General features: G+C 61.2%; 1 protein-coding gene across 3 annotated transcripts; it reads right to left on the minus strand.

Annotated features, from left to right (window-relative positions):
* Window positions 1-408: 408 nt before the first annotated feature.
* Window positions 409-19109, minus strand: ADAM11 (ADAM metallopeptidase domain 11). Of its 3 annotated transcripts, XM_037067447.1 has the most exons (27): window positions 19008-19109; window positions 18377-18552; window positions 11047-11123; window positions 10795-10861; window positions 9699-9784; window positions 9537-9612; window positions 9079-9145; window positions 8943-9010; window positions 8512-8586; window positions 8365-8436; window positions 8022-8188; window positions 7403-7487; window positions 7191-7281; window positions 7003-7054; window positions 6390-6489; window positions 6236-6307; window positions 6028-6120; window positions 5592-5672; window positions 5014-5064; window positions 4846-4909; window positions 4528-4627; window positions 4150-4269; window positions 3890-4058; window positions 3686-3800; window positions 3508-3598; window positions 2922-2939; window positions 409-2434 (listed from the first exon to the last, which is right to left on the minus strand). In XM_037067447.1, exons 1-27 carry the CDS (start codon window positions 19072-19074, stop codon window positions 2419-2421), a joined length of 2316 nt encoding a protein of 771 aa, XP_036923342.1. In that variant the 5' UTR covers window positions 19075-19109; the 3' UTR covers window positions 409-2418. The 3 variants fall into 3 exon arrangements, with proteins under 3 accessions (XP_036923342.1, XP_036923334.1, XP_036923348.1); XM_037067439.1 differs by having other exon boundaries at window positions 409-2939; XM_037067453.1 differs by lacking the exons at window positions 9537-9612; window positions 9699-9784; window positions 10795-10861; ... (1 more) ...; window positions 18377-18552; window positions 19008-19109 and having other exon boundaries at window positions 409-2939; window positions 8947-9010; window positions 9079-9092.
* Between the last annotated feature and the right edge of the window lie 1533 nt (window positions 19110-20642).

Below are 20642 nucleotides of genomic sequence, written 5' to 3' on the forward strand. Positions count from 1 at the left end.
AGGACCAGATTCGGGGTTTTAGGTGAACACAGGCCTCTCCGGCTTCAACCATAAAAGGGAAGTTGAGTTTCCTGCCTTTGGTTAGACGCTTTCCAATGCACTCCCCCTCTGCTCGGCCTTGAAACCGGAGGGCAGTTATCTTGGTTGGGAGAGCAGAGGAAGCAGAAGAGCCAGACTCTCCACCCAGCCAGTGTCTATTTCCTCCTGGCTGTGAACGGAAAACCACGCCCTGCCTCCTAGCCTCCCAGCACCTAGGTACTCACTTCCTGCCTTCAGGGCCCACCCTCCCCCCAACCTGTCATCACCTGTCATGCTCCTTCCAGGGCCAGGGAGGACAGGGAAGGGTCCCCCCACCACAGTGCAGTCATTGACAGAAAGGAGAGGCACAGGCTGGTGTGAGCCCCCAGACATGGTCTTTAATTGATGTTCTTGTCCCTGCCTCCCCACCCCGAGCCTCGATGACATATATACAGGATGCAATATGGAGCCAGTTCCAGGGCCAGGCCTGTGCAGCCTCCAGTCGCCCCTGGGCACTGCTAGGTTCAGAGCAGGAGGGCGCAGACGGCTGGGAGCCCCGTGGACTGGTTGCATGAAGTCTTAAGTTCTCCACACCCGACCCCACCCCATGTGCACACACACAGCCATGTCCATGTGTGCAGAGGTATTCACGCTTGTGCAGAGGTGTGGATCCAAATGCTTGTGCCAGATGCGTCACCACCTGTGCGCACGTGTGCACCATCAGAGGGCGCCTTAAGGTATCACAGCGATAGTGCAAAACCTAACCCTCGCCCTCCTGCCCCGGTCCCGGCTTGGGGGTGCTGGTGGAACAGGACTGGCCAGAGGGGTACTCCACCCATCCCCTCACTGGGGCAGTGCCAGCTGAAACTCAGTCCTGAGGACCCTGCTGTAGCGTATCCAGTCTCCCAAGAGGGCATCAATGGGTCTCAGTCCCCAGTTTGCCCTGAGGGGTGGAGCAGAGAAACAGGAAGCCTCCTCTTCCACGACTCCTCCAAGTTGCCCCAGGAGCAGGGGGACTAACCCAGGCCGCTCAGGTATTCAGAAATACCTGAGGGTATTCAGAAATCCCTGCTGAGTCTGGGTGGAGTTCCCCGGGGAGGGGGCTCCATTTGTGGCTTTCATCCATAGGTAGCTAGACCCCCATCTTGCCCCTGCCCGCTGGTCTTCAGAGGTCAAGGAGCCAGAGCCCCTCTGTCCCAAGCAGGAGTCAGGACGGAAGGCCGTGGGCAGGGCTGTTTGCCGGAGGGCTGAGGAGGCCTGCCCGGCCTTCACTGCAGTGGGGGCCCGAGAACACACAAGGGGGAAACAATTGTAAACTTACTACTCAGCCCTGGGATGGGGGGTAAGGAGCGGAATGGGTTTGACGGGGCCTTGAGGACCTTTCTAGAAGCTGAAGATCATCCATGAGATCCGCCTTTTCCTACCTCCTCATGCACATCACAGGCAGAACTCCTAACCCTCCAGGCACCGGGCCAGCTTAGGCCTTCCCTACTTGGGAAAGTCCTCCCAGGAAAAGATGGCCCAGCCTGGGACCGCTAGGCTATGCCAGGGGGCACCTAAACCCTGAGTCAGCCCCAGAATCACCCTTCTTGAAAGGGGGGAGGTGCCATTTTATTCAAGGGGCTGCATTTTCTAGACCCCCAAATACATGCGTCCTGGCAAGGACGGCAGGATGGTCACTTTGAACTGAAGACAGTCTGGGACATGTGGTCGCCGCACCCATAATCTGGGCTTGGGCACGGAGCAGGCAGCTTTGGTGGATCAGCACTCAAACTCCTCCCCGGCCTCAGCAGGGCTGGCAGGGCGGACCAGCCCCTGCCCAGCTGGAGGCATCAGTGTTCAGAGAGAAGCTTCCAGGTGTGGTCATCCCAGGGGGTGGCCACGCCTCGGTTCCTCCGGCCCCTTGCACAAATGGCAAAACATCCCACAACTGCCCTGGCCCAGCACCCCCAGAGTTACATTCATAGTTAAGATTCCGTGTTTAAAAAGAGTTTGATTTCAGCCCCCTCTCCCTAAGTCCCAGAGAGCTAGAACCCTGTCCCGGCCACCTGGTTTTGAGCAAGGGCCATCCTAGGCCATGACCCCAGGGCACCCCTCTACCCCACCCCCCACTACTGTGATGATGGAAGCTACATTCACACAGAAGAGAGTTGGTGTGCAAGGCCAAAGCCGCGTGAGGTGAGGTGGGCGGCCATGAGGGAAATGCCCCCGGCCTGGTCCACCCTGGTGGTGTGAAGGGCAGGGCCACAGCCCACGCCCCCAAACTCCTGTGGGGCCAGGAGTTGAAAGGCTTGGGCCTGGAAGACATTGCAGGCTGCCTCCCTCCATGGCTGGGTGGGGGCAGCTTCCCAGTTCTGGGCTGAGACGTGGGTGCCAGGCTTGGAGGGAGGGGTGTGGCACCTAGGCCCCTCCAGACCTGGAAGGGAGAGGGGGCATCAGGGCAGCATTCGAGGCAGGGCCCAGAGGAAGAGCCCTCCAAGCTGGGCCCCAGGCGAGTGCTGCGTCCTGGAGACGGCCAGTCACAGGCTGGCCAGGGAGGGGATCTGGTGGGGAGTCAGACAGCAGTGGCATGAGAGACGAAACAAATGGGATGCAGAGGGAGGCTCCCTTCCTGGGGGTGGGGGATGGGGGTTCATGGGAGGGCCAGGACTGAGCTGGCCCTAAGAGGGACAGGAACAAACAGACCAAGGCCTGAGGGGACGGATGCGCAAGAGGAAGTGGCTGAGGACTTTCCTCCGGGAGAGGGTTCTCCAACCCCTGTAGCGACATCAGTGACAGCAGTGCAGGGGAACCAGCCCTTAGGTCCCATCCACAGATGGTGAGGTGACAAATGAGATGGAGATGGACAGTGGGAGGGATGAGGTGGCAGGCATCATACTGCCCCCTGCTGGGTCGGGTCATACCTTCCTCTCCTGATGTTTCTTCAGGAGCCAAGGAGAGACGGGCAAAGAGAGAACAAAAAAGAAACCATCTGTGATCTCCTCTTGGGGAGGGGCTGCTCGCTCCCATGAGACTCCTCGCCCCAGAGACGGGGCCAGGGGCCCTGGGTCCTGGACATTGATGCCAGGCCCAGGGACAGATACCTGGGACTCTGTAACTAATTCACTGTGTGACCCTGGGCCTCGGGTCCCTCCTTAGCACACGGAGAGTTTTAGACCAGCTCTGGAGCCCTAGACTCAGGTGCACCCAGGACGCTGCCCTGGTCAGTTCCGCTGTGTCTAGACCATGAGGCACAGCGGGGCCCAGTTGTCTCACTTTACGAGAAGTGGGAAGTCAGCGCTGTTAATGTAAAATCTCTGGGTCTTTAAAGTGTAAGCAACTAACTTTTTTTAAGTGTTAAAACAAGACCTGTGGCGTGGCTGGCCTGGCCCGTGACCTGCCAGCTCCGATTTAGCTAACCTCTCAGAAAGGTCCCTCAGCTCCAACACCCTGGGGTTCTGAGAAACCCCAGACACCAGGGTGAGGGTAGGGGGCGTGAGTGTCTCTTACTTAAATCCCCAGCCCGTGCCGCCCAGGACGATGGCTGCAACCAGGACGGCCCCAGCGATGGAGCCAATGATGATGTTGGTGCCACTGGGACCTGGGGAGGAGGGCAGGGCATGGTTGGCCGAGAAGGGCATGGCAAGGTGAGAAGACAGAGCCCCTCCCCGGGCAGCACCGGCCTCACCCTTGTACTTCTCCGTCTCCCCGGTGGGCGGAGACGTGGGCAGGGGGTTGTGGATGCCGCAGTCTTTGCCTGTCCAGTCTGGCTGACAGATGCACTTCCCTTCATTGCTGCAGACCTAGAGGTGGGTGGGGCCAGTCAAGGTAAGCAGGGCTCTGTCCCCTCTTGTAAGCCCCCCCCTGCCACCCCTGGTCTGCAGGCACCCACCCCATGGTGGGAGCAGATGCGGCGCTCCCCGCTGCCTGGGCAGGTGCTGAAGTTGAAGGCAGAGGCTGGCAGGCAGCGATGGTCCAGGCACAGCATGTTGGGCCCACAGGCCGTGCCATCCTCCACATAGCTCAGGTCTGAGCCATCGGCCAGCTGCACGTGGCCACCCCTGGGGAGATGGCATAGCCAGCCTCCGCCCATGCCCCCTACCCCATCACAGTTGCCACCTCCCCTTCCCCAGCCATGGTCCCAGCCAACACCTGCAGTCCAGCTCCTTGCCCTGGTGGTAGAATGTGACACTGCTGATGTCCCCTCCTAGGTCCCCCAGCCGAGGCGCTCCAGAGATATTGACACAGAGGAGGAAGCCACAGAGCACGTCCCTGTTGGGGCGGTATGGAGACAGTGGGCCCTGAGTCTGACCTCTGACCCAACTACTAGACGTGAATTTGCCTTCTCCTCACACTCTGATTTTTTTTTTACATAGTTTCCCATCAACACGCACAGGCACATCCTAGAAGAAATTACTGCTCCATCTCAAAAAAAAAAAGAAAAAAGAAAAAGAAAAGAAAAGAAAGAAAGAAAGAAAAAATCCAGGCACCAGGGCTGGGGAGGCTCAACCAGGAGCCTTGGTAACTCACTGTTTATTGCACTGGATCCAACCTGACCCCTTGCGCCCACAGTTCCCACGCTCTGTCCCCTCCACATTCAGCTTCTCGTAGCAGAAGCGATCAGCAGCGGCTGTAGAAAGGTGATGTGAGGCGTCACCCCAGAACCCACCCCAGGACCTTAAGCCTGCACCTCCAACATTCTGGCTGACCCCTAGTCCTGCTGGGTCCCCGAGAGGTTGGAGAGCCACACACTTGGTGGAAGGCATATTCAGCCAGAACCTGCCCCCTCCCCGGATGGTTGATTCCGGGTGCTCCGGAGCCCCTTCTCCCACTCCTAGCCAGACTCACCATGGCCCCAAAGGGCTTGGCACTGCCGGTCCCGGGTTTTGCAGCGACCCCCATAGCAGCGTCCCTAAGGCACAAAGGGGAGACAAAAGGGACCAATACACCAGTGGTCACAGTGGAGACAAGAAACTACTGAGCCAGAAGAGGGAGGAGCCCCCAACACTGCCATACCTGCTCCTGATCACAGTAGTAACCATCCAGCTTATGCAGGTTGGGGGGGCACTGCAGAGAGAGGGGTGGGCTGAACAGAGCGACCCCGGCCTGAGACGTGAGGCTGGCCCCAAGGAAGGAAGAAAGGGTGGCCTAATGCCCCGCAAGTGGGGGCTAACGTTCAGGGCTCTTCCAGGTCAGGAACAAAGACCTGCCTTGGAACTCTGGCCAGGCCCAAAGCCTCTCCAGTCTCCCAGGGCCCTGCGCCTACTTCACAGGGCTGGGGAAATTAAATGCCTGGCACGTAAGAAGGACTTAAAAGATGTTAACTAATATTATCATCTTCTCCGATTCCTAGCACGCACCAGGACCACGCCAGGTGCTGGGAACACCGACGAGACTACAAACAAGATTGAAGGAGCAGAGCCAGGAGGCACGAACAACCCCTTTCTCAGGTGAGGAAACGCGTTACTCAGCGGCGGCGACGCCGGCAGCAGAGCGGAGGGGCGCGAAGAATAGTGGTCACCCGGCACAGCCAAAACGGTAGGGACGCGGGTTGCCCCGCCTGGGGTTCCGCAGAGCGGCCAGGCCGGACGGACCTGGCTCGAGTCGCCGGTGCAGGTCTCGGCGATGTCGCACTCATTCACGGCCTCTCGACAGGACACACCCCGCGGTTCGTACTGAGAAAAGGATGCGTTTCAGGGCTCAGCCAGGGACCGTGGGACCGGCGCTTTCGCGCCCCTTCGGCCGCGCCCCCAGGCCCGCTCAAGGTTCCGCCCCGCCCACCGCTTCCCGGCAGGCGCCCCGCCCCGCCCGCTCCTTCTGGCCCCGCCTTCAATAGGCCCCGCATGTCCCGCCCTTTGCTGCTTGGTGGTTTGTCCCGCCCATTGGTGCTTTCTTCGCGCCAAGTCCCGCTCCAAATTTGCTCTGGCTCCAGCTGCTCCTCCTTTCTAAACCCCGCCCTTTATCAAATAGTCAGCAGCTGGGTCCCTCCTGGTCCTGCCCCTCCCCGTCTTAACGGTGAGTCCCCCTCACCTTGCAACGGCGACAGCACAGCCCATCGCTGCACATGGCGTCGTGAGTCAGGGTGCATTTCTTGCAGCAGTTCCCGCCCGCTCGGCTGCACTCCTGAGAGACGCGGCGAGAAGGGGAGGGAGGCGGGCGAGCCCGGACCCTCCCACCTAGGCCCGCCCCCTCACCCACCCTCGCGTCCCGGGCCTCGCACCTGGCACCAGTCGCTCACCTGCACAGACCCGCAGTCACACTCTTCCCCCGCCTCCACGAAGCCGTTTCCGCACTCAGGGGGGTCCAGCAGCTGGACGGGGAAGGGGTGTCGGGAGTTTGACCGGATCCCGACCCAAGCCTCGTTCCCACGTTACCCGCCCTTGGGCTGGTACCTTGAGGGGCTTGTTGAAGAGGCAGCTCCCGCCGCCCTCCTGCAGAAACTGATTGTACTCGTCGATGCTGCAGCGCGAGAACTTGCGGGGCAGGTAGAACCTGGGCAGGGGATAAGGAGGCGATGCTGCTGGGTCCCGGCCGCGCCCTCCCCTCCAGCCCACTTACTAGGCCCCTTCTAAAGACTGAGGATAGGCTGCACTGGGGACTCGCTCACCCTCTGGGGGAAGCTGAGGATTTATATGTTGGGGATCGCACAACAATCCTCCCGCCTGAGTGGGCGGGAAGGTCTCTCCTGTCCTTTTCCTGCAACCTCCAGGAGAGGTTGGAGTGACTAGGAGCGAAGGTACCTTCAAACGAGGCTTTGGCGGCGCCCAGCGGCGGCAATGTGCATTACAGTCTGGTCAGTTTGGTGCTGAGCAAAGGAATCTGGGTATCCCTGCGCAGTGTACTGCAGAAAACTGGGTTTCTTGGAATCCTGAGCGGTTCCGACAGCTGGACCTCCTGAGGCCACCAGGTCCAGACTGTCACCAGTACTCACTCTGGGACTCTCCTTGCACAAGACCTTTCTCTCCTTGCACAAGATCTTCCTCTGGTTTGTCCACCCAAACTCACCCCGTGTCCTCCATGATGCAGCCCAGCCAGCTGTCCGGACACTTGCAGTCCCCTGAGAGGTGAGCCAGGCGTACGTAAGAGAGTGACGCCCCCCCCACCACCACCACCACGGACACCCTCTTCACTCCTGGAGCTGCTGGGTGTGGGTCTAGGCCGGTTATGGGGCCACGTGGGGTCATCACTGATACCTGCTGAGCTCCGGTGTTTATTCCACATCATGCCCAGGTTCTGCCCCAGCGTCTGGGCCAGGGTCACCGCCATGGCACCCATGTTGTCGTACTTGGGGTGAGGAAGATGGAGCACACAGATGTCTACATCCCTCCAAAAGGCCCAGGGCTCATGCCCTTAGGAGCCCCTCTCCCTTCCACCCCCACCCCAGCTGTGTCCCCTCACTGCTCACCTCATTCACACCCCCGCCCCTGGACAGAGAGCAGACGCCTCCCACGTAGGCAGCCCCACTGCTGGTGCTCTGGAAAGTCCTGCCCCTGCGCGGGAGAGGGTGTCAGGGAAGCCTCCTGCCCTGCCTGCAGTGGCTCCCCAGGGCTGAGGGTGGCAAGGAACCTCCCCTACTAGAGTCCGCCTTGGGGAGGGGAGTAGGAAGGAGCACCCCCTTCACGTCAGCCTGTGTGATCTCAGACAAGCACCTTCCCCTCTTCGGGTTTGTTTGCCTGCAAACCACCTAAGAGCTTCCTACTAGATCATCTCTAATGGCAAGCACCTATTTTCGGACTTTTTGTCCTACTGGGAAGGGGTGCTGGGACAGTTTGAAAAGGGAAGAGGGAGCGAAGGGAAAGTGATGGGCAGAGGTGAAGGCATAGGTGACCAGAGGTGGGGAAAAAGGGCATGGGCTTAAGATCAGGGGAGGATGCTCAGCCTGTTGCAAGGGGCTGGGGCAGGTACAAGATAAGCCCGACCAGCCCTCAACTGCAAGAGCACCTGGCACAGAGCAGGGGTTCCGTAACCCTGAGCACTGTGGCCACCAGCAGAGGCTGGCAGGATGCATGGGGTGGGGAACTCACGAGAAGAGGTGGGTGGCATCGCTGGGCTCAGGCAGGCCCTCCCGCCTATAGACCATGAGCCGGGCCAGGGTCTCCAGGAGGTCATCCTGCACCTGGATCTTGTCCCCATCTGCCCACGTTTCCATGGCAACCAGCACTATCCGGGTATTGAGCTGCTCCTTGTACATCTGGGCCCAGACGGGAGAAGGTGGGGAGAAAGCCGCAGGGTGGGTGTGGGTGTGGGGGGATAGGGTGGGAGATGGGCTCCAGTCTGTGCCTCCAGGAAGTGGGGGGTCACCCCAAGGATGTGTGCAGTGGCCGGGAGTGTGGGGTGATAGGGAGCAGGAGGGGGAGGTTTGCTCACCACATCTGCCAGGTTCACCACAGACTTGGCAAAGTTGCTGGTGAGGACCACCGACTGCCGCATCTGTTCAAACTGCAGAAAGAGTGGGTAGAGGGCGCGGCTGCTTCCAGCCCTGCCCCCCAGAGTCGCCCCAGCCTGGGGACTTACCAGCTGGTGGTCGTTGATCACAATCAGCTCCACATACTTGGTCTCACTGTGCACCGTAGGGTGGCCCCGGCGGACCTGGCAGGGGGTAGGCACTTGGAATCAGTCCCCTCCATGCCTGGCATCATGGCCAAACCATGGACAGGCTTAGGGGGCTGGACTCCAGCCCGGGAGAATGCCAGACCCCCACTGGTGGAGATACCCCTCCCCACCCTGGGTATAAGGGCAGGCAGCCCCTGTTAGCTCTCCTTGGGGGCATTTGTAGACACCGGCATTAGAGAATGGGGTGGGGGGCTTCCTCTCAGAGTTGGTTCCCTGGTCCCCAGCCACATCAGTCTGAGCTCTCCTTTGCCCCAGCCAGGGACAGGGGTGTCCTCCTGCTCTGGACCACAGCCTGAGGTCCCTGCAGCCCGAGGTCTGTGCGGGCCCCGTACCTGCCTTTTCCTTCTCAGCCTCGGCCGGTTCGGAGGAGCAGAGTGGGCAGGGGCAGTGAACAGGCAGTCTGGAGGAAGGAACAGGTGAGGGGAGGCACAGCCAGTCCCTTCCCCAGCCCCACTTTTCCTCCTTTACCTGGTTCCCTGCATCTGGTGGGGGCTGGGAGGAGAGAGGTCCGGTAAATGAGGTGGGGAAGGGGTCCCTGCAACGAGGAAAACTTAGTTCTTGTAAAGCTGACAGGTCTGCTCTGAGCCCAGCTGGGGTGTGGGGGTGGGAGGAGACAGCTGCAGCCCTTCCCCAACCCCACCGCAGAGTGACCCAGAACTGGCCAGAGCTCCCGTGTGGGATCTGATGCTCAGATGCTCAGATTCCGGGATCAAGACCTGGGGGCACCCTGGGAGACAGGGGCAATGACACTGGAGCCCAGTGGGAGGTTATCTAGGGGACACTGGAGCTGGGGGCACAGAGGGAGGGAACCAGAGCTGGGGTCACCAAGGGCAGTGAGGCTGAGGTTACCAAGGCAGAAGGAGGGGGCAGTGACAGCCGTCAGGACGAATGGGATGGTGCTGTCAGAGGGAACAGTGAAGGCTCACCTGGGGGGCTTGCTGAGGCTCAGCCATCTCTCTGGGCTCCACAATGTAGGTGAAGTTTCCATCAGAGAAGACCCCGCTGCAGAGAGAGAGGCGCGGCTCCCCACCATCCCCAGGCCCAGGGTCGGGGGCTTTTCAGGCTGCCCAGCCCCTCCCCATACTCACTGCAGCCCCTGGCAGGTGGAGAGAGCGGCAAAGGAGTGGGGGTTCCCTCGGAGCCTCCCCTGGTAGTAGCAGTGGTCTCCAGCCCCCTGGAGGAGCAGAATGTAAGTGGGCATGCCCCCTGCACTACTAGCATGGAGGCTGGAAGACAGATGAGGGCCGCTGGGGGTGCCCGAGTGCAGGGGCTGCGGTCATGGGCATGCCTGGGTCTCTACAGCCCAGCTCTACGCTGGGATGTGCCCCCAACCTGCTGTCTCCCCCGGGCAATCTCCTGGGTCTCTATGGGCCTCCTTCACCTGACCTACAAAGGGAGGAAGTGGGACCTCATCAGTGTTTCTTAGCCATTTGTCGGGGCTGATGCAGGGACCCCAGACTCCTTTGAGAAGAATAACTAGCATTCATGCAGCACCTACTATGTGCTGCACACTGTTCTAAGCACTTACCACGGATAATCTCACTTAATTAGATGAATGCTGTGGACTCATCCCCAACATGCACACACAATGTCACAGGCAGTGTGTTTACAGATGCCACTGCCTCTGCGGACCGCCCCTGGACACGTGCTGTGTGTCCTCCTGGTCTGCGCTCCTGGGTCAGAGGGGACCGGCAACCCCTCCCCCTGCTTCCTGCAGAATTACTTGTGCTCCAGTTACTGAACAGCCTGGGGGAGGGGGAGGCTATTTATAGATACTCATTCATCTTTGCTGGGCCTCTGGGCCTCTGGGCCTCTCGGACTCGGACCCTGCTCTCCCAGGCAGCCAGGAATTCCCCGGGTCTTCCAACTGAGTAAGAGGGTGTCTCCCCAACTGCCCCCTCCCAGAATGTCTGGGCCGGGAGCAGTCACGATGCTTGGCTGCCTCCACGCCCAGCAGAGAGGCTGGCTGGGGTCAGGCCCCTGGAGATGGGCAAGGGAGCTCAGGGCACCGCACACCCTCTGACATGCCGCTCCAACTCGGGTCCCCAAAACCTCCAAGGTGGGGAGAGATGGAGGGTCCTGCAGGGCAGGCCCACCCCAAGTGTAAGGTACACTCCAGACCCCATGTCCAATGGCCTGCTGTCCCTTCATCTCACCTCCCTGTCCCCTTCCAAAGGCACTCACAGTGCTATGCTGCGTTGTCCCCTCCCGGCTGAAATGGCGCTCCACATACTTTGAGGAGAGGAGGTGACTGAAACAGAGTGGGCAGCAGAAGGACGGGTCACTCGTGGGGCTGGGTCAAGCTTGGGTCCCCCTGGCCAAGATGCAGACCCTCTGCCACCCCTGCCCCCAGTCTCCCCCTCCAGCAGCCAAGCCCAGGCCCTGCCTTGCCCGCCCGTCTGCAGCCCTTCCCTCCAGGCTCAAGGCCACACTCACTGGTTCAGCTCCAGGTCCAGAGTGAAGTTGGAGTTGAAGGCTGGGATGACGAAACTCACCTGGGCCAGGTGGACGGGCTGGGGGTGGGAAAAGGGCAGAGGGAGGGTCAACCTGGGGAAGCCTGAAGGTGGGAATCGGAGAATCGGGGAAACCCCAGAACAGAGAGGAGCCTGGGGGAGGGAGGGAGGGCGCAGGCCAGCAGCTGTGAGGACCACTGACTGGGGGGAAAGATGCCATATGAGAGACCCTATTCCGTTCCTGGGAGTAGGGGCCAGAGTGCGCCGACCAGGGCACAGCCCACTCTGCCCTCTGGGTGAGGGCACCGTGAGCAACACAGGAGGCAGATGCTCGCCCACCCTCTCTGGAGCAGCGTCTGGCAGCCTCCGGGAGCCTCTGGGATGGAGCGGGGCAGCTCGGCCTGCCCGATGCTCAGGCCAGGCCCTCCTGCTGTTGGCAGGGCCAGCCCACCCTCAGGCGGACTAAACGGAGGCCCTCAGAAGTAAAGGGGTAAACGAGCTGGGTATGATATGACCCCAGGAACCTGCCGAAGCAGGTGCCTTCCTTCCTGTCTTGCTCCCCTCCCTTTTGGTGGAGGCCCCAGCCTCCCCGGAAGGAGGAGACCTCAGACTACAGACAGGGGTGGGCGGGCTGGAGTTGACGGGGGGGGGGGGGNGGGGGGGGGGGGGGGGGGGGGGGGGGGGGGGGGGGGGGCCTGGAAGCCCGGTGATGGGCAGATGCCATCCTGTGAGCATGAAAGAACTTGGCTCCTCTACCCCCAAGTCCATTGCCCTCGGCCTCACCCAAAGTAGCTCATCTTTAATATTTCAATCCCATGGTTAATTTTTAAACACGGAAGTTTTCCTGATAAATTTTTCAGAGGGGCCTTTGCAGTGGGGCTGGGAGGCTCTGGGTTGTCATGACAACACACCAGGCTGAGCAAGATGGCTGCCCTTGAGGGCCTGGGCACCCAGCGGTTGTAGGGGGCAGGGACTCCAGACCTGAAGCTAGGGCACCTCTAGGGAAAGCCACCCAAGAGAAGAAGGGACAGGAGAGTTTGCATCGAGGGGGTGTTGTCCTTCTCAGCAACCACATCCCCACCCAAAGCCTCGGGCCCTGCAAAAGATGGGGAAGGGCCTGGAGCGTTCTTCACTCCATTTAAGAAGCCTGAGTCCAGGCTCCTAAATGAGCGTCCCACCACTGGGCCACACAGAGGTGAGCATCCGTGCCGTTCCTTCTGGAAGCAGCCCGAGGAGCAGGCTGCAGAATGGGAGGGATTCCCGGGGTCAGGAATCCCACAGCCCTGGGCTCGCTGGCTTCCTCGGCACCACCTGGGTTTCTTCTGAGCAGTTATATGTGCCTGGCACTGTTCTCCACCCTTCACAAGCTCATCACATGTGATCTTCACAACAACCCTTTGGGGTGAACACTGCTGTTACCCTTGTTGACAGACGGGAAACTGAGGCACAGAGATCCGAGCCTGCCCAAGGCCCCATATCTAAGAAGTGGAAGAGCTGGGATTCAAACCTAGCAGATCAGCTTCCAGGGCCTTCCTACCCCAAAGGTGAGGTGAGATGGAAATGGTCAAGTGCCCATGCAAGGTCCCAGGAGAGGGGAAACGTGGGGGCGAAGGGCTGGAGGCTGGGTCAGCAGCCCTCTGTACCTCGAGGACACTGACTCACCCCACCCTAGGCAGATGGAAGTTCCCAGCCCCGTCCTGAGCCCCTAAAGCACTGATCAGACTTGACACAGAAAGTCAGGGACAAGTCACTGCTTCCCTCCCCTCCCCACTGGCCGTTACCATCCCACTCTCCTTCACTCCTGGGTCTGAACTCTCTGTCTAGCCCACCCCTACACTCCCCTGCCCCCAAGTCTGATCCTGCTTGCTCTTCCTGCCCCCCAGTGGCAAACCTTGAACCCACCCCCACGCTGGCCATCCAGAGGAACAGCCTGTCCAGGCTCCTTGCCTTGATTTCACTCTCAGGCCGGGAAGCCTCAGGGATGGTCCAACAACCTCTCTGAGCTGCAGACTGTCCCAGTGAAAATGATAAGCTGAGCCCAGATGCAAGGCTGTGAGGTTGGCTTGTGTGGTGGGGGTCGTCCTGGGCCTGGAGAATTCTGGCCGGGTATGGCACCCGGTACCTGGGCAGGGGGCTCCTGCGGGCACCAGGTTCCTAAGACTCCCCAGCCAAGCTGCAGGCCCAGGTTTCATCAAAGCCAAATTGCTCCTGCCCCTGACCTGCCCTTGACTTCCCCATTACTTCTCAGCCCTTCCCTTGGGAGCCCCTCCTTGTCCCCTGTCACCTGCCCTCCTCCGTACCCAGCTCAGTGCAGCTGGTGACTAGCTGGCTGGGCCCTGACCCTGTGCCCTGCTCTCTTGTTCCCGGGCCACCAGGCTTTCACATGCCCGGGTTCATTTGATCTCGACCCGCCCAGGATGTCTGGCGGAGGCTCAGGCAGAGACACTTGGAGGTGACTGGCCCGGGGCCACGCTGGGGAGGTGCAGCGCCAAGCCTCACTCTTGGGCTGCAGTTTGTGTCTACCATGGCAGCTGCGGCCACCTGGCTGGAGCGACCACGCCCGCCTCAAGGCATCTCGCCAGCTCATCCACTTCCCAGGCACCTGCTTGCGCCCTGTGTCAGACCTGACCAGACACCGGGTGCAGAGGGAAGGGGGCAGAGATCCCGCTGAAGTTCCGAGGTAGCAAATACAGAGGCTGGGCCCCAACCCAGACCTACAGAATCAGTCCCGGGAAGAGGGAGACAAAGGCGTTGAGGGTCCCCAGTGCCCTAGACAACTTGAACACCCAGGCACGGTCCCCAGAGAGCCACCCCGAACCCCTCCTCTGAAACTCCATCTCCTGCCGGGGCCTCCTCTTCCCCACCATCTTCTGTGAAGCCTGCACTTGCCCACCCACAGGGGCTGCAGCCCCCCTACTCCTGGCCATTAGGCAGTTCTTCACACCCTGATTTCCTGATCCCGCCTCTCCCGCAGGCAGCCATTGGTTGGTCTCCTGGAGCTCTGGCTGCACTCGCCTCTTCCACTGCCAGGGCTCCAGGCTCACGTTGAAAGCAGAGGCGTCCGAAGGCCTCAGTAAGCTGCTTAAGCTCTCAGAACCTCAGTTTCCCCACCTGTGACATAGGGTTGATGTGAAGATTAAATGGAAGGCCTTTCTAATGTGTTATTCTCACAAGGATTCGTGATAATAACAAATGGAAGGAAGATAGTGTAAATGGTCCAGCTGAACAGGGCTTTGAGGAACTGGGCAAACTGCATGGGCTGGGCGGGGCAGGTGAGGAGGGGCCAGAGAAGCCCAGGCCCCACCTGGGAGGAACCCCCTCACCCGGCAGCTACACCCCCCAAGATGCAGTGAGGCCCCATGGTGGGGGTCCCAGAGGGAAGAACTGGATGGATTTCTGGTTTTTTTCTGCTGTCACTTTTTAATTTTTTTATTTATTAATTTTAGGGAGAGAGGGGAAGAGAGACAGACAAAGAAACACTGATTTGTTGTTCCACTTACTAATGCAACTCATTTGTTGGTTCTTGTATGTGCCCTGCCTGACTGGGGACCAAACCCACAAGCCTGATGTAGTGGGACAATGCTCTAACCAGCTGACCTACCTGGCCAGGACTGTGGATGAATTTCTGATAACTGGATTTGACTTAAAATTTATAGGGCGGTCACCTTTTTAATCAGGTCATTGGTCCCTCTGAAGACAGACTCTGGGCAGCTGGGTCCCTCTAGGCTACCAGCAGGGGTACTTACAAAGGTCAAGACCACAGGCTGGATGGAGTCCGGCTGGGGAAGCAAGACTCCTGTCCCCATGGCCTCCCTAAACTCCACCCAGAGCCCGACAGGTAGCCCCCAGATGCCCTGGCTCCCGTTTCTGACACCAGCCCTCATGCTGGCACCTGGGCCCCCACAATCAGGAGAGGGTGAGGGCCTCACACACGCTGAACATCTGCTCTTGCCCCAGGTGGGACACCTGTATGGACGTCAGTTCCTCTGACCCTTGCAGCAGCCGGGCAGAGTGGAGATGGTTATTATCCCCATTTTACGGATGGGGTTCAGAGGCACCAAAGGCTTGCCCGGGCCACTCCTCCTTCAGAAGCAGTGGAGCTGGGACCCACTGAGGCTGTCCTACCCCAAAGCCACACGAACAGCCTTTCATATAGAAGGGTTTCGGCCTCCTGCGCGCACTCTCCCTCTGCCCCGCCTCAGCAGGGCTCAGCTCACAGCTTAGCCCAGCACAAGCCCTAGGCCTGGCTTCCAGCCATCAGCACCCTCCTGCCTCCAGTCTCAGGACAGCACTGCAACCTGGGCTGCAGAGACCATGGTGTGGCCTTGGCCCTAGTGGGTACTAGGGCTCCCAGCAGAGACCCTGTGGCTCCCTGCCCCTGACTGCTATCTTGTGAGGGTTGGGGACTGAGTCCCACCCAACTGTCTCCACCCTTCTCCTCTGCAGTACAAAGACACAAGCTTACATCCTCAACTGGGGGCTTCCAGGGCAGCGTCTCCAGTGAGTGCTGGTCTGGGTGGCTCTCCCAGGAGCTCAGCCCAGTGACCGAGGTCCCCTCCCCTAGCCTGCTCAGCTGAGGGTCTGTCTCCTGGGCCTGGTTAAAAATGCTTCTCTGGGTATCACTCTTCGCTCTGCTACTTCAATGCTGTGTGACCTGGGGTAGTTGCTTCACCTCTCTGTGCCTGTTTCCCCATCCATGAAACGAGAACAGTAACAGCCCCACCTCCTGCGGTTGGGATGAGAAGGAAATGAATTCATACACCGAGAGGCAGAAGAGCGCCTGCCCCAGTCGGGTTCCCCAGTGTGCTGTCATTTCTCCAGCTTCTCCTCCTTCCTGGCCGCCCTCCCTCTCAGTCCCTGTCACAAGAAGGCCAAGAGTCCTCACACACCAAGCCCTTTCCTGTCACCGCCTCCTGGCAGCGGGTGGCCTGAGATGATTATCATCGTCCTGATTTCGGGACAGGCTCAGAAGGGCGCCCTGACCAGTCCTGCCCTGCCAGTCCGAATGTGCCCCGGCCCCGCCACATGGCCCACAGCAGATGGGGTTCCTGAGGGTGACCCCCTCCACCTTGCTTGGCCTGAGGTCCTAAACCAGAGCAATAACTTCAGACAGTGCCAAGGCGGGGTATTTTCTGCACTGTCTCCGCCATCAGCCCTGAGGGTCTGAGGCCCGAAGCGCTCCAGGAGAAAGGCCAAGTGGGAGGTCGAGGTTTGCCCCGTCTCCTTCTGGTTGGGGCAAACATTCTGGGGCATGTGTCTTTCTGTCTCCCTTGCCCTTCCACCTTGCAGGGGTGAGGCTGGGGACCTGCTCCCTGCTCCAAAATCCAGAGTCCCTGGAGGCAGTGGGAAGAACCTGGTCTTGGAAAAAATTATTCCACTGCTTAAGATCTGACTTGACTTTGAGCAAGTTCCTTAACCTCTGAGCCACAGTTTGCTCATCTGCCAAACAGGCAGACGGAAGTTACCTGCCTTACAGAGTTCTGAGAAATCCACCCGAGGGGAAACTGAGGTACAGATAAGGCCAGCCTACGAGTGAGATCCCTTGAGGGGCTGCAGTGGAGTAACTGGGGAGGCTCAATCCCAGAGAGACCCCCCCACCCTGGAGCGGACCACCACCTCACAAACCCACAGACCCCTCCACCCCCACCTCCTCAGACACCCCCTTGGGTACATTCGGACTCAGTCACTCGCACACACATCACAGGCACACATGCCACCCACTCGCCCAGCAGAATGACACCCAAGAGACTCCCCTTCCTCTGTGGGGGTTCAGTCCACCCAGTCCAGCTGCACCCACACAGCTCCCACTGCACTGCCCCTGGCACTGCCGCACCCCAGAGCACCCCCTTTCAGGTGGGCTACGCTGAAGGGGCGCCCATCCTTCCTCCCTGCCTGCCTGGGCACCCCCTGCCCTCTGTCCTCTGACCCCATCGGCAACATGGCTCTGCCGTCCTACTGGACACCCACTAATGCACCAGACAGGGGTCCTGACAGTCAGGCCCTGCAGTCAACTCCCAGCCAACACAGCCTTGGGGTGCACAGTTCACAGGAAGGGGGACAGTAGGGAAGAGAGCCAGACTAGCGGCTGTAGCTGGCCAGGATACCTCCTGCCTGGCCCTGGGACCACCCCGACTGCCCATCTCCCATCTCCCAGGGAGGCTGGGCAGGTGCTGAAGGCAGCCTCCACGCCTTTCCCCCCGCCCCCCCCAGGCCTGCCTGCTCAGGACCATTAGCCACCCCTCCCCCCTCTGCACTGCCCTGAGTGACGGTCCATCTATTATGCATGCTGCCTTCCTGCTCCATCCCATTTCCCCGAGTCCCCCCACCCCCACAGCCCCCGCCCCCCAGGGCTTTTAACCAAGTACATTAGGCAGGGCCAGATGCCAGTCTGACAGATGTCCACAGTGTTGGCCTCTGTTTCCCTCCTTCCTCCCTCTGCCCAGCCCAGGGCCTCCCCCTGCCCCGAGGCCTCAGTGACCCAAACTTCCGAGCCTCCTCCTCTGAGTCTCCTATCTACACCCTCCACCTCCCTTTGCCAGGCCCTCACCAGCCCGCCCTCCACCACCCCCATTGGCCTGGCTAACTTTCAACTTCCAGCTCCTGGATAGCCGAGGCGTGCTGAATGAATATTCCATCTGGGTGATTATTATTCACATGATATTAATTAATTATTAATTGCAATTAATCTCCTTCATTCCCAACCTTCCTCTGGGAGGCAGGAGGGGCCTGGCAACTGAAAGGGACAGTGGGTGGTGGCATTTATGGGTGTGCTTGGGGCCTGGAACCTTTTTCCAAGGCCCCATCCTCAGGGGGGACAGGAAGGAGAACAACAAGCCGATCAGTGCAAGGGGAAACTGAGGCAGGAGCAAGCACTAAGCTGTTCCACAAAGGCCGGCCATGGGTGGCTATGGCAGGGACTCAGGAATCCTTACCCCTGGGCTCTCAGCTGCCTCTCCCCACCCTAACTGCCCTGCCCTAACTGCCCTGCCCAAGCCCTGTCCGGGGTAAAGCCACTGCTTTGGCAGGAGAGGAGTTGGGGCCGGCAGAAGGCTGTCGGAGACTGGACTGAGCCTTGGGTGTTTCAGTCTGCCAAGGGCAGGGGATCCCCGCGATGAAGGAGGGGCCCTGGCGCAGGGCAGGTGGGTGCCCCCACTAGTGGGCTCCAGCACCCACTTGGTAGCCCACCGTGCGAAAGGGGAAGAAGCATCAGGAGCCAGCTGCCTGGGAGGCGCCCAAACCCTGGCTGCCCCTGGCCTCCCCTGGGCTCAAAGGCCTGCTCCAGCCCCCTGGCCTCCCCACTGAGCTCCACTCACCGGGCCCCCGGGTGGCTCCTGGCGGACCCTGGTGTCCAGCTGCTGCTTTCGGACCTCCCCTCCGGAACTCTCCCCAACCAGACGGCTGGGCTCTGTGACCTGAGGGGCCTCCGGGCCCCACAGCTGGGGTGAGACCCTCCAACGCAGAGCTCCAGCAGGACCCTGGGTCCCAAGACCTGGGGAGACAAGGCCATAGCTGTAGGCAGATGCCCACCACTGGGCTGGAGACTTGGGAATGGAATGGGTACTCCTGCCCCCCACTCTGGCGTGGCTCTCCGGGCCCTGGGGGTTTTGAGGGAAAAGATATGGTGCCCTGCGAGGGGAAGAGTGCGGTGGGATGGGGAGGGGGCCAGGAGCTTGCTTCACTCCTGCCCAACTGTCACGACTGCCCCCCCAAACCGCAGAGACCTGCAGAGTCCGGCGGCCAGCGGCAGGGGGACGGCCGAGGTGCGGCGGGCCAGATGGGGACAGGTGGGTGCCCGCACCCTCCCTCCTCCCCGCCCCCACCCTCCCGCACCCTAGACCGGCTGTCACCCCGAGCGCTGCAGGGAAATGTGGCTGCAGCAGAAACCGCCGCAAAACCCCGGGGCGGGAGCAGGGAAGGGGCGCCGGGCGGGCGGGGGTCACTCACCGGGCGCGGGGAGCAGCGGCAGCAGCAGCAGCAGCGCCGCGACCGCCCAGCGCCGCAGCCGCCTCATGGCTCGTTCATAGTCCTCCGGGTCCGGGGGCTGCGGCTGAGCGGCGGCGCGGGCGGAGGCGGGGCGCGGGCGGGGGCGCGGGCTGCGGAGCCGCGGGCGGGGGCGCCGGCCCGGCGCGGGGCGAGGCTGGCGCGGCGGCGGCGGGGAGGGCGCCCGGCTCAGCGCGCTCCGGCCGCGGCCATCCCGGCGGGCGGCGGGCCGGGTTAAGAGCGGAGCGGCGAGCACGTGAGCCGAGGGCCCGCCCCCGCCCCCCGGGCCTCCCCAGCCGGGCTGGGCCCGGGCCGCCGCAACGGGAGGACAAAAGAGGCGCCGCCCGGGGCCGGTCTTCTCGCAGCACCTCGGCCTCCCGCGGCAGGTGCGGGCCGGCCGCGCCGGTCCCCATCCCGCGACCCCTCCTCGGCCACCCCTTGCTCCGAGGTCCAGCAGAGTTGCAGGGCGAGGGTGGCAAGGTGCACGGGGACCCCCGAGCTCCGGCCTGGTGACTGCCAGCCTGGACACCCGCGGGATCGAGGTGCGGGGGCGTGGCTGCCCCAGACCAGGTTCAGCCCTGGAGTGTTGTCCCCCGGACATAGCCGGGAACCCCCCCAAATCCTGTGTTAACCGAAGACTTTGGAGCCAGAAGGGTCAGGGGCTGGGCTGAGGGCAGGGGCTCATCTGGCTAAAATCCCGCCGGGCGCCTTTGGCACCTCTCGACCTCCTCGCAGAGCAGGGCACCGCGGAGCACCCCCGTACCCCCGTCCACTTCCCTTTCCCTCCGCCAGGCTCTACCTGGCTGCAGGTGCCGCTGCCTCTAGAGCAGGGATTCAGGACTTGCTGTCCCCGAGCCACCAGGACGGGGTGGCCTCCCCTGTCTGGGCTCCTTGGTCCTTCACCAGGGCATCGCAGTCCTCTCCGCCGAACATCAGGTTAACCAGCCAGGTCAGTTACACAATGTCAGCAGGCTCCGTTTCTGCCCCTCCCGTGTCAGCCCAAATCTTGGAGGAGCAGAGGATACCTGTGGGGCCCCCTAGGTTTCCCTCTGTGGGCAGAACAGGTTGCCCTGGCTGCAAACCACCTGCCTCCCAACTGCCACTGGAGCTGCCCCAGCACCGCAGCCCAGCCACCCGGTCCCTAGGCAGCATGGGTCCCCAGACCAGGGGCTTGGATCTCTGACCTCTGAGAGGGATCCCAGGATCCAGAGACCGGAGATGATGGGGTGGGGAGGTGGCAGAGAGTGGGCACCACTGGTAAGGCCCCCACCCTGACCTTGTACCCAAAGCCAGAGACTCCTTGAACCGCCAGAGACTCCTTGAACCCAGCCTGGGAGACACATGTCATTGAGGAACAGGAATGGAGCAAGGGAACCCCTTCCTGGGTCCTCTGCCCTGGGGACCCAGGGCCTCCTCCACCAGGAATGGGGGAGCTGCCTCGAGCTGTGATAGCCACTCCTGCTCTATTTTAGGTCCAGGAGAAATGAGAAGGCGCTTTCCCGGGAGGCACTGACATCAGTGCTGGGAAGGGTGACGTCCCCCTTCCAACCCCTGCCACTCAGACCCAGATGCCCAGCAAGGCTGGGCCCATTGTCCCTT

The sequence above is a fragment of the Sturnira hondurensis genome, unplaced genomic scaffold, assembly GCF_014824575.4.
Source record: "Sturnira hondurensis isolate 20B ecotype Veracruz unplaced genomic scaffold, ASM1482457v3 Scaffold0001221, whole genome shotgun sequence".
In the NCBI taxonomy this organism is placed as follows: domain Eukaryota; kingdom Metazoa; phylum Chordata; class Mammalia; order Chiroptera; family Phyllostomidae; genus Sturnira; species Sturnira hondurensis.